The 15,601-nt window shown below is 48.2% G+C and overlaps 1 protein-coding gene across 1 annotated transcript in view; it reads left to right on the top strand.

Annotated features, from left to right (window-relative positions):
- IGDCC3 (immunoglobulin superfamily DCC subclass member 3) overlaps positions 1-15,601 on the top strand; it is a 100,766-nt gene that overhangs the window by 15,786 nt on the left and 69,379 nt on the right. The window contains exon 2 of the mRNA XM_033168002.1: positions 1,448-1,753. Coding sequence (XP_033023893.1) covers positions 1,448-1,753 — 306 coding nt within the window. The remainder of the gene's footprint in view (positions 1-1,447; positions 1,754-15,601) is intronic.

Here is a 15,601-nt window from a genome sequence, read left to right as displayed (position 1 = left end):
CTAGAGGAGGAAACCCTGGGGGTGGTTGCTATAGCACCCTTTCAAAACTTGAGGGGTTCCCCACATGAGAACGTAAAGACGTGTTCTCTCCTCTTGTGAAGGACTGGGCTAGACCTAATGGATTTAAGCTACAAGAGGGCAAGTTTCAGTTGAACATTAGGAGGAAATCTCTAACTCTGGATTTCCTGCTTCAAGCAGGCAATTGAACTAGATGAACACCCCCCCCCCCTCCCAGCTGCCGGATTCTGTGTCCTGTGCTCTGCAGGTCACATACACATTTTTAGCATTCCCAGGTGCAAACCTTGAAACTTGGTTTTCCGGCTTCCTTGCAAGTTAGTCCCACGACAGACCTGAGTAACTCTTACCTGTGCATCTTATTCCTTTTATAGACAGCACTGAGCTAGGTGGACCAATGGGTGACTCAATGATCACATAGCTTCCAGTGTTAGAAATTAGCCAGGTGCCAGGCACATTTTGTGACTAACATGGGTTGCGATCTCTAGAGGCCAGGTTGGCGGCTGACATCTCCATCTAGCTGGCCTCTCCAGCCTTCTTAAGCAGGTAAACAGAACAGCTTATTTATTGCATTTATATCCCACCTTTTTCTCCAAGGAGTACATGGTTCACCCCCCTCCTCAGTTAATCCCTACAACAACCCTGTGAGGTAGGTTCAGGGGCTGTGACTGGCCCATGTCACCCATTGAGCTTCCTGACTGAGTTGGGATTTGAACCCTGATCTCTCAGGTCCTAGCGTGTCACTCTAACCACCACACCACACTGGCTTCCTAGAGTACTTCTGCTGTGGGGCAGCTATATATATTAAGTAGGTAACAAAATATGGAGAAATCAAAATGTCACTTAGAGAAGGATGCAAAGTATTGTCCTTGAAGCTTGAATTTGCATTATTCTGGATTGTTCTATCTATTTGATGTTTTAATGTGTTGAAAACCACTTTATCTATATTTTCTTTAAAATATAAAGCAGTATAGAAATGAATGAATGAATGAATGAATGAATAATCTCCTTGGAAAAAAGGCGCCTAGAGACTATGTTGTGGTTACTGTAATCTAGGCTTAAGGTGCCATTTGGCAATTAGCTTATATATCTGAGTTGCTAACACTGGACTAGCTTCCTATGTTGACATTTAAATTAGCTCTCCATTATAAACCATGAGGAATATTTATCACTAAGAGAAGGGCCACAGCTTGATGGCTCCATCTTCAATCCTTTGGCGTTTCCAACTAGGTTTGGTGAAGACCCTGCCTGAGATCTTTGGAGTACCACACGACCCATCACTGTAGTCAGTGCTAAGCAAGACGGACCAGTGGTTTGACCCACTTCACAAGGCCGCTTCCTGGTTGGTGATCCCTGCCAGAGCGGGAAGACTGTGTCTCTGTGGCCCTGGACATGACCTCTCCTTCCCCTTCCCTCCTCTCTTGTGTTTCAGACTTGAGCCGTTCCACTGAACTCGCCTTTGCCATCGAGCCCAGTGATCACATAGCTGTTCAGGAGCAGCCGCTGGAGCTGTATTGCCAGGTGGAAGGGATCCAGCCCATCAGCATCACGTGGCGCAAGAACGGGGTGCTGGTGGTGGACAAAGAGGACTCCTTCACACTCGCCAATGGCTCGCTGTACTTCTCCCACTTCCAGAAACTGAAGGGCGATGGGTCCTCGGACGAAGGCGAGTACGACTGCATGGCTCGGAATCGCTTTGGGATGGTGGTGAGCCGCAAAGCCAGGATCCAAGCAGCAAGTAAGTTGAGGAGGTTCCTCCATCTTGCAAATCCTTTACTTTGCCTTTGTTTACTGTTGGACATTAATGGATGTGCAGTAGCTAAGTTGGCTGGAAGGTGTTGATGGAGCACAGGTGATAATTGCTAGAATGGTCAGGTTTTTAAATGGTGATCAGAAGATTTCTAAGTATTTGGGTGACAGTAAGCATGGTGGGACGTGGGTGGCGCTGTGGGTTAAACCACAGAGCCTAGGGCTTGCTGATCAGAAGGTCGGCAGTTTGAATCCCCGCGATGGGGTGAGCTCCCGTTGCTTGGTCCCTGCTGCTGCCCACCTAGCAGTTCGAAAGCACGTCAAAGTGCAAGTAGATAAATAGGTACCGCTTCGGCGGGAAGGTAAACGGCGTTTTCGTGCGCTGCTCTGGTTTGCCAGAAGCGGCTTAGTCATGCTGGCCACATGACCCGGAACCTGTACGCTGGCTCCCTCGGCCATTAACGCGAGATGAGCGCCGCAACTCCAGAGTCAGACACGACCGGACCTAATGGTCAGGGGTCCCTTTACCTTTACCTAAGCATGGTGAGGGGCTCTACACCTGAAGCTCCCTTTTCTTTCTAAAAGATTGGAGGGGGGAATCCCATAGTCTGCAGTTAGGGCTGCAGTGTAGAAGGAAAGGTCTTTTTCTTTTTTTAGTTTGCAGGATAATTAAAAAAATGGAAGAAAATCTACATTTAAATGTGTGTTTTTAAAGAAAGTATTTTATGTCAATACAGTGGTACCTCAGTTTAAGAACAGTCCTGTTTAAGAACGATTCGGTTTGCAAACTCCGCAAAACTGGAAGTAGTGTCCCGGTTTGAGAACGTTACCTCTGTCTAAGAATGGAATCTGAATGGTGGAAGGGCACTGGATGCGGGAGGCCTCATTAGGGAAAGCGCGCCTCGGTTTAAGAACAGTTTCGATTTAAGAACTGACTTCCGGAACGGATTAATTTCGTAAACTGAGGTACCACTGTACACATTTTTAGATAATGTTTTTATTGGTGAGAATTGTGTTGGAACATTGGGGAAGTCCAAAGATGCCATATTCACAGAGACATTTAAATCCCTTTGAGAATTGTAGCTCTGGGTGGGGGGAGATAGGGTTCTCCTAGAGCTCTCAGCATCCTTGACAAACTACAGCTCCCAGCGGTGGCAGTGGGAGGCCCATTAGCTAAAGTGGTACATCAGGTTAAGAACAGTTTCAGGTTAAGAATGGACCTCCAGAATGAATTAAGTTCTTAACCTGAGGTACCACTGTATACCTGAAGGAGCGTCTCCACCCCCATCATTCAGCCCGGACACTGAGGTCCAGCGCCGAGGGCCTTCTGGCGGTTCCCTCCCTGCAAGAAGTGAGGTTACAGGGAACCAGGCAGAGGGCCTTCTTGGTGGTGGCACCTGCCCTGTGGAACGCCCTCCCATCAGATGTCAACAAGATAAAGAACTATCTGACTTTTAGAAGACATCTGAAGGCAACCCTGTTTAGGGAAGTTTTTAACGTTTGATGTTTTATCGTGTTTTTAATAATTCTGTTGGGAGCCATCCAGAGTGGCTGGGGAAAGCCAGCCAGATGGGCGGGGCATGCATAAATAAATAAATAAATAAATACTACTACTACTACTACTACTACTACTACTACTTCATGGAAAACACACCTTTAGTCATTCCAAAAGAAGATACATACTAGAGAGCACTCCAAATGATTTCTCAAGTACATAAACAGAAAATAGTAGATCTCGCTGAAAGGCAAGACATGGAGATCTGCATTGATCATTGCAATGCATCCCTGATTGTTATTGTATAATTATAAGATTACTGTATAATCTTGGAAGGTTGTATTATCTTAGACGAATTCCGTACTCAAACACAGCCAGGTGCACTGCATGGGTTCTGGGACTGTAATCATGCAAGGTATGTTAAAAATTGACCTCCCTCTCTTACGCGATGGGGATAAGTTGCTTGCTGGCTTTTCCTATCTGCCTGCTGCAGGTAGGAGCATCACCCAGTTGTTTGCAGGCAGCTCAGGGGAAATTTATCCAAGGCGTTGCATTAATGGCGAATCCTGTTGAACAATTTATCATCTTAAACTTGTCTTGCAAAACCGAGAAGGCTTTGGCATTGTGACAGCCATCAAATCGCAGCACATAGAAATCGCAAGGGGGTCCCTAGCAATTGCCGAAGGACATCTTTGGAATAACTGTATGTTTGCTTTGTAAGGATGTAGGAAGAGCTAGTGGCCCAGAGAGTCCAACATCCTGTTCTCACAGTGGCCAACCAGATGCCTGTGGGAAACCCACAAGCAGGACCTGATTGCAAGAACACTCTCCCCCACTCCAGAGGTTTTCAGCAACTGGTCTTCAGCAGCATTGCTGCCTCTTGTGGCTAGTAGCCATTCATTTATGTGTCCCGAATCTCCAGCATTCAGCTTCATTGGATGTCTATGGGTTTTAGCATTGTAAGAGATGGAGAAAAACTTTTCTCTATCCACTTCCTCTGTGCTATGTGTAATTTTATTAAAAAAAAAATCATGTCACCTTCTATCATCTTGCATGGTTCTCTGGATTGGACGTGCTCCATGTATAGTTTATCTCTCTGGGTGTTTACTTCACGGCAGGCTTCAGGTTGTTGGCCAATCCTTTGCCGTCCCCAGGGTCAGGGTGGCTGAACCTGCCAATTCCAGTTTCTCAATCTTCTGTTCTTTAAGCTCAGCTTGCCACATTTCTGCACCAGTTTGCGATTTTCAAGAAGCCCTCATGACATTCACCAGCAGGTTAATGCAATTTTGCTGAATGGACACGTTTTCCCAAGCCACTTTTGCATAGCAGTAAAGTAGCAGCAGCAGCAGCAGCAGCAAACAACATCATGGGGAAACCTGACGCATTAAACAAGTTTTAGCCAGAAACTAAAACTCAGCAAGTTGGATGCCAGACAGGCATCTCTCCGGAGGATGCTTCAAACCCAGAGAGTTATCAAGGAAAAGGGCCCTCTCTCCTAATTTGGAGAAGGGCTTTTGTATATTATTTAGGCATCAGGCAGGGTAACTCAGAAGGTGGGGAACCCAACTGGCCCTTTGAATTCTCCCCAAGCCTTCCCACTGGCCCTGCATAGTATCGGGAGTGTTTTGGCCTTGCTGGGATGTGTCCTCTTGCTTCCCTGTATGCAGGATAGAGAGAGGGGTGTGACTGTGTGCAGAAACTAGCCTGCTATGCAAAGCTGAAATTGACAGCTGTCGCTCCACCCGCTTTCACCTCTGGCTCCACCTACCAGTGACATGTCGCCCTCGGAAGATTGCCCAGAGTGGCATGTGGCCCTTGGTTTGGAAAGGGTAACCCTGCCACTGCAGTAGGCATTTCTGCCTTCCCGGCCGCTCATCCCCAGATGTAGCATCTTGGCTTTTTAAAGGGAGGCCCGTTTTTTAGACTTGATTTTTAACAGTTGGCTTGGCGGCGGCAAAGGCGGGGTCAGCCGGCTCTGCCAGAGGACCGCTTGCGAAGTGGCTCGGATGAAGGCTGAACCTGGGAGCTTCCCTGGTTCCCAGCCTTGGCCGTGACGTCTGGAGCAGATGGCCTCTTGAATGCAGCTCAAAGACGGCCACCCTTTCCCCTCCGCCTATTGTCCCTCATTGTTCAGAGCTGAATGGGGCGCTGCTGAAAGCGAAACTCTGCTTGCTTTGCGGAGCCTGGGAGATGCGGCCCAAGCGATGTGGATTCTCGAGAGGGATTGAAAAAGAGGCCTCCTTCCTCGCTGGGTTTGCATCCTTAAGAGGACTGGGAACTGTTCTCAGAGCACACACAACTGCCACCTTCTTTCACATCTACCTCTCAGATTTTTTTGGGGGGTGGGTGTATGAGTGAGAGAGGACTCTTTCCTCCCCTCCTCTCTTTTCTTCTGCCACCTCCTTGCAATTTTCCTGCTTGGAGAGGGTGCTCAGCCACAAACAATTGGCCATTTTCATTCTTTGCTCTTTCCCAGGGCGTTGAATACTTGCACACTGCTAGATGTAGGCAGGAGGAGGGCCCTGCGCGAGCTCAAGTGCAGGCAGCTCCTTCCCCTCCTGCCTTTGGGAGAAGGCAGCAGAACAGACAAAGCCCCGTCCCTGGTAAACAGCCCCAGAGACAGGAATGGTCCCTGCAAGAAAGATGAACAGGTGTAGCCCAACAGGCTAGTGGCCTTTTATCTGCATAATGCATTCTTAGCTAAGTTGCGGTGGGAAAGTGGCCGAGCTCTGCACTTGAGTTCCTTGCAGAGTGGACTGCCTTTCAAATGCCATATGGCGGGGGGGGGGGAGGGCAAAGGGAAACCCGTTGGGGAAAAGTGCTGGAGCCCCTTCCCAGGGAGGGACAGCTACAGAGTTGTGGGGAGGTTAGTTTAGAAAGGCTAAGGTTGCCTTCTCCCCATTGGGTGCTATGGGACTCTCACTGGCCATCAGTCTCTGCCAATGATCAGGGATGGTGGGAGTTATAGTTCATTTTTTTGGGGGGGGGATCAGGTTGGAGACGATTGTGATATGGAGGGCTCTATGCCATTTTGCTGTAGTTTGGTGGCAGAGCATCTGCTTGGCATGCAGAAGATCCCAGGTTCAATTCCCAACAGCTCTAGGTAGGACTGGGAAGGGCATCCTGTTTGAAACCCTGGAGAGCCTCTTCCAGAAGGCATAGACCAGAGCTTTCCAAACTGTGTGTTGCAACACATTAGTGTGTCGGCTGCAGTGTGTAGCTGTCCCCGCACTCCTCGAGGGGTTGGAAAGGGATTCATTTAACCTCCAGTGTCCTAGTAAAACTGAATTAATGTGTCGCAAAACGTCGCATTTCCAACAAGTGTCACCAACATGAAAAGTTTGGAAAGCTCTGGTGTAGACAGTACTGAACTAGAGGGACTAACGGTTTGACATAACTTTGGTTTAACATAACTAGCACTGTAGGAGCAAGGGCAGTGCAGGAGGGGAAGAAGTGAAGCTCTTGGGAAGAACCCTCTTTCCCAGCTTCCTAAACTACGAATGCAGCCAGGCAGCACAGTTTAACGCAATTGGGATTGTAGTATCGAATCCAGCAAAAGCAGAGGTTCTCTGGGTGCTTGATAAAGCTAGGGTTGCTTTTGCTTGGAATGTGTGTCTGAATTGACCATTAGTCTGGAGCCTAAAAGGTTTTTGCTGACCATCTTATGGCATCTCCCCTTCTCTGGCTCCCCTTCTCGGTTTGGGAGCGGCCGCTTGGCCTCTCGACTCTCTTCCCCCGCCCCCCCCAACCCTTTCTGAAGAGGAGCCACAGCTAAATAAGCTGGCACCTCCTTGAGCTCTCACTTGATTAACAGCAGTGCTTTGTCAAGGCCAAGATCAGGCCCCAGCCCCCCCCTCTGCTAGCGTCCCTTTGATGCCGTCTCTTGCGCCCACCACCCTCGCTGAGCTCAGTGGCTCGGCTTTCACAGGTCACAGGAAGGGAACAATGGAGGCAAGAGGCCTTGTTGGAAAGAAGGCAGAGGAGCAGCAAGCGGGATTTTGCTGTGAGGCGAGGCTCCAGAAAGGAAGCAAGGACTGCCTTCTGATGCACAGGGGGGGCAAAGGGCTGGTGGCAGCATCCAGGTGGCATGCAGAGGAGTGGTGGTGCTAAGTCCTGCCTCCTCTGTCGGAGGCAACAATGCTTCTGATTGCCCTTTGCTGGAAACTGCAGAAGGGGAGAGGGCTATTCTGTTTGGGTCCTGCATGCGGGCTTCGCACAGGCATCTGGGTGGCCACTGTGAGAACAGGATGCTGGACTAGATGGGCCTTTGGCCTGATCAAGCAGGGTTTCTTCTAATGTTCTTATGGACTAGAACAACTCCTGTTGATTTGGGACATATCCACAAGCCCTTCTAGCTCAGGATGGCCTCCGAACCAGTTGCTGAGAATTGCAAGTGGGGAGACGGCTGTTGTTTTCAGAACAAAATAAAAAATAGAATTTTTTTCCTTCCAGTAGCACCTTAAAGACCAACTAAGTTTGTTCTTGGTATGAGTTTTCGTGTGCATGCACACTTCTTCAGATACACTGAAACAGAAGTCACCAGATCCTTATATATAGTGAGAGGGTGGGGAAGGGCATTACTCAGAAGGGTGGTGGGAATGGCAAAGAGTGAGATGGCTAAGAATAGCTTTGTCATGTATAATGAGATAAGAATCCAATGTCTCTATTCAGACCAGGTCTCTCCATGGTTTTAAGTTTGGTGATAAGTTGCAATTCAGCAACTTCTCTTTCCAGATCAGCGGCACAGCAATGGGCACCCGCATGGCCCCCAACGACACCTGGAGAGCAAGTGATTGCCTCCCGTGGTGCAGAGAGTGTCGAGCCATTTGGATCAGCGGCAGAATCCTTTGTTTGTTGGAGCTCAAAGTGCCTGAATCTCTGTGTTCACTGGCGCAGGAAGGGCGGGGCGTAGGGGGCAGCGGGATCCTGATAGGGCTCCATCTCGGTGCGCCACGCCCCCAGAGCGCACCACGCCCCTGTGGGTGGTGCGCCCCGCCCCAGAATGCACACCTTGCCCCTGTGGGCGGCACGCCACACCCCCAGAACGCGCGCCAGTCCCGCCCTCACCTGCTTCCCAACCCCCGGTGCCGGAGCATGAAGCTCCTCCACTGTCTGTGTTGTCAGTTTCCCCTTCCACTCAGCCTCTCCTGTTGCGGCCAGCAGTTCTTCCATGTCTTGGCAGTGGGTGGGGCTGGTTCATTCCGTCACCCCCAGTGCAGAGTCTTGGCTGCCTTTGGAGCCTCTGAATGAGTCTTCTGGGAGAAAACTCGCTTAATATTTTATTTTATTTCAAGATTCAAAGTTACACTTTGCCACTCAACGGTAATAATCCTATTCTGGAATACTAATGACTTCCTGCTCACCCATCCTCGATATTTATAATCACGATTACACACAATTGCATTTTAAAATTCTATCGCATCCAGTTTCATCTTCTTTAACTGGTTTCTTAACTATGTTCTGCTATTTCTTTTTCTTAAACTTCAAACCCCACTGTGGACTTTGCATATGAAAAGGTATTTTTAAATAGACGAGAAAAGGTTTCCAGTCCTTGAAAGATACTAAACTCGTGCCTCTTATCAGCGCCGTCAGTTTTGCCATCTCTGCGTATTCCATGATTTTCATCAGCCATTTGAAGGGTATTCATTCCTCCTTCTACTTCTGTGCATAGTGATTCCTTGCCGCTGTGGTTAAATAAACATAAATACAAGGGAGGTTGTCTTACTCTCCTGTCTGCTTTAAAAGGAACCCCCCCCCCCCCATGAGCAGAGCGAGGAGAGCCTAGGGTGGGGAGGGGAAGTTGAGTGTGTGCTGGGCAGTTGGTAATTTGAGAAAGAGTGATTTAAGGCTTCCAGACATCCCGAGGCAGACCTAGCCGGATGTTGGGCCCAATCCCTGGCCATGTTGAGAATGAGGCCATCCACAAGAATCTCCAGGAGAAGTCGGCAGAGCTCGGCACTTCTGCCGCTGCCTGTCCGTTAAGAGCTGGGCTGTGTACATTTGAGCTCCTGCCATGGCAACAAGTTCATCTTCAGGCCAGCGCTACGGTGGATGGCAGTGAGGGGTGTGAGCAAAGCAGTGTTATGAGGAGGCAGGCGATGGAGGGTGTGTGTGTGTGTGTGTTCTAGCTGCTGGAGCGAGTGAGAGGACCATGCATCCCGGGAGACCCGGCGGAAGGCAAAATGCAATAACTGAGCCCGAGGTCCTCTTCTCCTCTTTCTGGCGTGCTTTGCAATTGGCAAAGAGGCCCAGGGCCATCGTCTCAAGAGGCCACGGCTTTGCAGAAAAGCACGAAGTTTGCCTTCAAGGGCAGGAGTGGGGAATCTATCTTAGCCTGAGGGCTGCATTACCCCACAGGGAACTTTCCAGGGTCTGCAGGCCAGTGGGGGCTAGAGGTGAAGGTGGATGGGGCAGCAGGTGTGCTTCTTACCTTGTGCAGTAGTTTGCATTCCAGCCTTGTGAAAGTCAGGAGTTTCCACCACTTCCCCACCCAAAACACATTTCTCCAACTCTACCCAGCTTATTCATATATTTGAAGGGGCTATAGCAGGGGTCGGCAAACTACGGCCCCCAGGCCGGATCAGGCCCACCTGGGTCCTAAATCCGGCCTGTGCTGCGAAGCCGAGACTCCTGGTGATTTTGCCACTCAAACACTGCACCTGGTTTACCTCAGCAGCATTTGATTGGCAGAAACGTCCCCGCGCCGCGCTGAGGTAAACCAGGGGTGGAGTTTGATTGGTAGAGCTGCCGCCACTTGGCCTCTTCCTCCCATTGCCGCTTGGTCTCTTCCTCCTGCTGCTGTCGCCCTGGTACTCCTGTGGGCCAGAGAGGAGACTGGATGAGCTCGCTCTGCCTACCCACGAGAAGCAGCAGCGGTGGTGGTGGTGATGGTGGCTGCAGCCCCTGGGAAGGTAAGCGCACCAGCTGGGGCTGGGGCTGGGGGCTGGGGAGGAGGACTACTTGCCCCCCTCGCCTCTACTTCCAGCTCCCCCCCCCCCGGTGCTGTTTCTCTGGCCCGCCACAAGATCTGAGGGACAGTGGACCGGTCCTCTGCTAAACATTTTTGCTGACCCCTGGGCTATAGCATTGTCTCTTGGGAGCATAGGAAGCTGCCTTAAACTGACTCAGACAGTTGGCCCATTTGGCTCAGTATTGTCTACACTGACTGGCAGCAGCTCTCCAGAGCTTCAGGGAGGGGGATCTCTCCCAACCGTAGCTGGAGATGCCAGAGATTGGGCCTGGGACCTCCTGCATGTATTACTTCAGGCACAGAGATCTCACAGAGGGACAGTTCCCAGAGTGGTTTAGCTGTCAATCCCTCTTCCTAGGGAGCTTTGGGCATTGTAGCTGTGTGAGGAAAAGGGGGGTGTATTAACAACTCTCAGCACCCTTAACAAATCATGCTTCTCAGGATACTTCTCGGGATACTATGTTCCTGCTACAAGTGTGTAGTGCGAATGGGGCCTTAGCTGTGTGATGCAGCTCTCTCACTCTGCCTCATGGGAAGGCGGGTGCTCGCCCTGTGCCACTAAATACATGGGGATGACATCATGCTGGGGAGCAGTCAATCACAGTTGTCTGGTGCACATTCTCTGGGATTAGAGACACTGCCTGCTTTGCGCAGTTTACATGTCCGTTGAGGGAACCAGCAGTGCCATCTTGTTGCCTCATAACCTGTGAAAAATCTCTTAAGGGGAGTGGGGAGGGAGCCCTAGAAGTAAGGAGCATCTTCTAAGGGTTCAGCTATGTGGGTGGTTTTTTGTTTTTTATTTTTGAAAAATGGAAGTCCCTTGGCAAGCCCTTGGCATTGTCTGATGCTGGATCTCACTAGACAAAGTGGGTCAGGAGTTTCAGGACCACGGAGAACTCTAGGTGAGCCTCTGTGCTCTGAGGAAAGCTGAGGAAGACTGGGCCTTTTAAAACTACTCCTAAGCTCTGCTCCCCCATGTGGATAAAGGGCCAACTCTCTCACCTGAAGGTGGGCTGGCCTCCTCTATTCCATAACCCACCACCTGGTGAGCTCCCTTTCCTGCTCGGTCAATGAGGTCCTGTGGGAGGTGAAGGTGCCCAAGACGACCTGAGCTCTGACTCTACTGGCCCTGGAGGTATGAGTTTTTTTCTAGGAGCTCTGGAGAGTAAGGCTCCATGATCTTCTTGATCTCCACCAGCAGGCCCAAAGCTTTGAACCTGGCCTCAGACTCTGAAGTCTTGCTTGCTGCTGGGTTCTGAGATCATGACAGGCCAGCAGCTGCAATGCAGCAGAAAGATGGAAATGCAGTATACTTCAAAAAACAAAGCCATCTAAGAGAGGGTCTTGAACTTAGGATAGCTCAGTCAGTAGAGCACGAGACTCTTATTCTTAGGGTCATGGGTTCGAACCCCACATTGGGCAAAAGATTCCTGCATGGCAGGGGGTTGGACTAGATGACCCTTGTGGTCCCTTCCAGCTCTACAATTCTATGATTCTACGATTCTCTGGTAGTGGCCAACAGTCTTCCTCATAGAAATGAGGCATGTACCAGCATCAATGCAGTTTGGGTGCTTTTTTGGGGGGGGGGGAGATTTTGCTCACTGGCTTTTGCTGGCTTTTGATGTCTGTTGCTGTAGAACTTTTAAGGATTTTTTTTTTTTGGACTGTTGATTGATGGTTGTTTGTTGTATTTTGGTGATTTTTGATCGCATTTGAGGGTTTTTATACTGTGTTTGCTGTACATTGCCATGAGACGCCCACATAACAGATGGGATATAAATATTTCAATAAAGCAAATAATAAGGAGAAATCCACACATATATTTTCCCCCGCAAGGTTTTATGTTTAGGATTTTTATTTATTTATTTAATGAATTCGGCAGCAGTATGTCAACGAAAACTCTGGCACAAAATTACTGCAAAGTTTGGCACCTTGCCAGGGACGATAATGGCCCAGGTTCTGGATTTAGCAGACAAATAACACTTTCTTAACCACTGCCGTATAATTATGAGAGACTCTTTTAATGCAGCTCTTTCTCTCCAACCTGCTCCCCCCCGGCCTTCGGCAAGGCCACCCCCCTCCCACCAAGAGCTGCCGAGTGAGCTGGGTGGTGGTGTTTTAAGGAAAACAAGAGTGACGTTTTGACAGCGTGACTCCAGGTACTTTTGGCAAATGTAAAATACTTCATTTAAATCTAATTTAGACAAACCAGACCACTTACAGTTGAAAAAAAAGGAAGGAGGGTGGCTTAATGGTGGCTTTTTATTTTTATTGTGAAGTGTTAAGTGGTTCCCAGTTTCTGAAAGCTCATTGTCACCGTCTCCCACCTCCCAAAAAGGAAATTAGTTTTGATGAAGCTGGAATACGCCATTAAAGGACCAACATTGTTCACTACTAGCTGTGTCTAACAGGAGGTTTGCAAAACATTTTTGTTCCTCCTAAAGCAGCCTTCCCCATCTTGGTGCCCCTGCAGATGTTGTTGGACTACAACTCCCAGCAGCCCCAGCCAGCATGGCAACATCTGCAGGGGCACCAGGCTAAAGAAGGTTGTCCTAAAAGCTTGGGCTGGTTTTCAGACGTCACTTGAGATGCCTCCTTTATTTGGGCCACAACTCACCTTCCAAAAAAGACATTGCCTTTCAACCAATGCAGAGGTAAACATGGTGCAGGTGATCTCTGTGTGTGGGATATAGTATCAATTGTGATGGCTCGCTTTGGGGACTTTTTAAAGAACACATTACACTTCCTCAAGGACATTTTGAATTTTCTGAGACATGTCTCATTCTTTTCTCCCAGGGCTTTTTCCTCCCCAGGGGGCACCTCTCTGGTGGGTGCCCTTGCCATTCTAAGAGAATGAGGGAGGTGTTCATGGTGAGTTCCAGCACCTCTTTTTCTAGAAAAATAGTGCTGCCTCCTCCCCAGGTCAGGGGGAGAACACTTTGTCCCCAAATAGTTTTTTGTGATTTTTTTTTTAAAAATAGAAGTCCAGTTTGGGAGGAACTGCACATAAAGAAGAGAGACAAGGTGGTCAGTAAAACAAGGAGACTTAAATTGAGTTCTGTCCCTCTGACAGATGTGGCACTTAGTCCAGTGTGCTACTTTTTCATATTTACATATTACTAAAGGTAACATATAAAAATGCATTTTTATTGGGGGAAATTAACTGGTAGCATTTTGTGTATGGTAGATGCATATGAAGATACTTACCGGTATATTAGGAGAAAGGAGCACTAAAATGCTCCTGAATTTACACGAAGAATTAGAACAACAACAAAATGCAAACTGATTTGGAGTCCTGAATTTAAGATTGGAAAAATGAAGGAGCAAAACTGACCATTTAGCCCATCCATGGTTCCAGCAGGTACCTGCTTAGCAAACTGAGAAAATAAATAGCATGTGATAGAGCCCCCCTTTTTATTTAACATATATACTTCTTAAACAACAAAACTCCTCATAGCTGTTTATGCAAATCAATGTGTAAATTAAAATACACATGCAACATAAAACTTTTAAAACAAGTAGACATGATCCCCCACCCCCATTTCCCAAGTATAGATTAAAACCTTTCAAGGACATGTACACACAAAAAAATTACATGTCTGGGTAGGCTCCCCTAAAAAAAGCTTTTAATAGATGTGGAAAACAGTACAATGAAGGTGCCTGCCTAATACTACTAAGCAGCAAGTTCAGGAAGTAGATCATAGAGTTGTCGTGGTGGAAGGGACCCCAAGGATCATCTAGTTGAATGTCCTGCAATGCAGGAATCTCAGCTATGATGGCCACCCAACCTCTGCATCCCAAAACCTCCAAGGAAGGAGAGTCCACCACCTCTTGTGAGAGTCTGTTCCACTGTCAAACAGCTTTTCCTGTCAGAAGTTTCTTCCTGATGTTTAGTTGGAATCTCACTTCTTGTAACTGGAAGCCGTTGCTTGGAGTCCTGCCCTCCAGAGCAGGAGAAAACAAGCTTGCTCTCTCTTTCATCTAAAAGCCCTTGAGATATATGAGGATGGCCATCATATCCCCTTTTGGTCACCTCTTTCCCAGGCTGAACATACCCAGCTCCTTCAACCATTCCTCATAAGATCCACTTTACTCTGGCAGTCTAGATGCTGCTAGACTGAAGCACTTGCAAGTCCTTTATTTTTGGGCTGTAACAAATTTGGATTGAAAATGTTATTTTTTTATTTTAAAAAGCAGAACCTATCTCTCTGCATGTAGAAAAATAGCACATTAGGGGGGAAATGAAGCCAAACCTCTTTCCATCGAGTTAGCTGGATCAGGCCAGTCAGTGTCCCTAGTAAAGGCAAAAAGATAAAGGTAAAGGACCCCTGGACGGTTAAGTCCAGTCAAAGGTGACTATGGGGTTACAGCACTCATCTCGCTTTCAGGCCGATGGAGCTGGCGTTTGTCCGCAGACAGCTTTCCAGCTCATGTGGCCAGCATGACTAAACCGCTTCTGGTGCACAGAATACTGTGACGGAAACCAGAGTGCACGGAAATGCCATTTACCTTCCCACCGCAGCGGTACCTATTTATCTACATGCACTGGCATGCTTTTGAACTGCTAGGTTGGCAGGAGCTGGGACAGAGCAACGGGATCTCACTTCGTCATGGGGATTCGAACCGCCAACCTTCTGGCTGGCAAGCCCAAGAGGCTCAGTGGTTTAGACCACAGCGCCACCCGTGTCCCAGTTGTGGCTAGTAGCCACTGATGGCCTTGTGAATTTGTCCAATCCTTTTTTAAAAATCCATCCAAATCTATCACTGCTTCTATGGGAGTGAGTTCCCTAGTTTAACTCTGTGCTCTATGAAGAAGTCCTTTCTTTTATCTCCCCCTGAATCTTCCAACATGCGGTTTCATTGATTTTAATTTTTTTATTTTGAAAAGGAAAAGAACCCAACAACTTGCAGAAAACATTTTGAATAGCGGAATATTGGTTATGCAAACCCACTGGAAGTTTGTTTAAAAATTGTATCATGCATACTCCCCTCCCTGCATTAAAAATCTGCTTACCACCCACAGCTTCTAGTTCTCACAGAATTAAAGATTTTCAAATGTCTTTCATCCATTGTTGGCCACTTCTCCCTCCCACCCTCCCTCCTTCCTGCCATCTTCTTTCAGGGCTTCCACTTCGGAGAAGAAGGAAAAAAGCACCAGGAAGCAGATGTCCAAAAAGAACATTTTTTTTCTTTCTTTCTCTTTTTCTCCTCCCCAAGTTCTCACACCACTAGAAACCTTCTCAAGAGGGGAGCACTTCATTTTTATAATGTAGATGAATCCTTTTTTTCCACCCCAACCCCAGTCTTACACTGCCTTGAAATCCTGGGCTGGGAACATGCTAAGCCAGCAAATTCACAAAGCTTATTAGGGG

The sequence above is a fragment of the Lacerta agilis genome, chromosome 13 (assembly GCF_009819535.1).
Source record: "Lacerta agilis isolate rLacAgi1 chromosome 13, rLacAgi1.pri, whole genome shotgun sequence".
Taxonomy (NCBI): Eukaryota; Metazoa; Chordata; class Lepidosauria; order Squamata; family Lacertidae; genus Lacerta; species Lacerta agilis.
The sequence above is the reverse complement of the archived record's forward strand: the minus strand, read 5'-3'. Positions and strand labels throughout refer to the sequence as shown.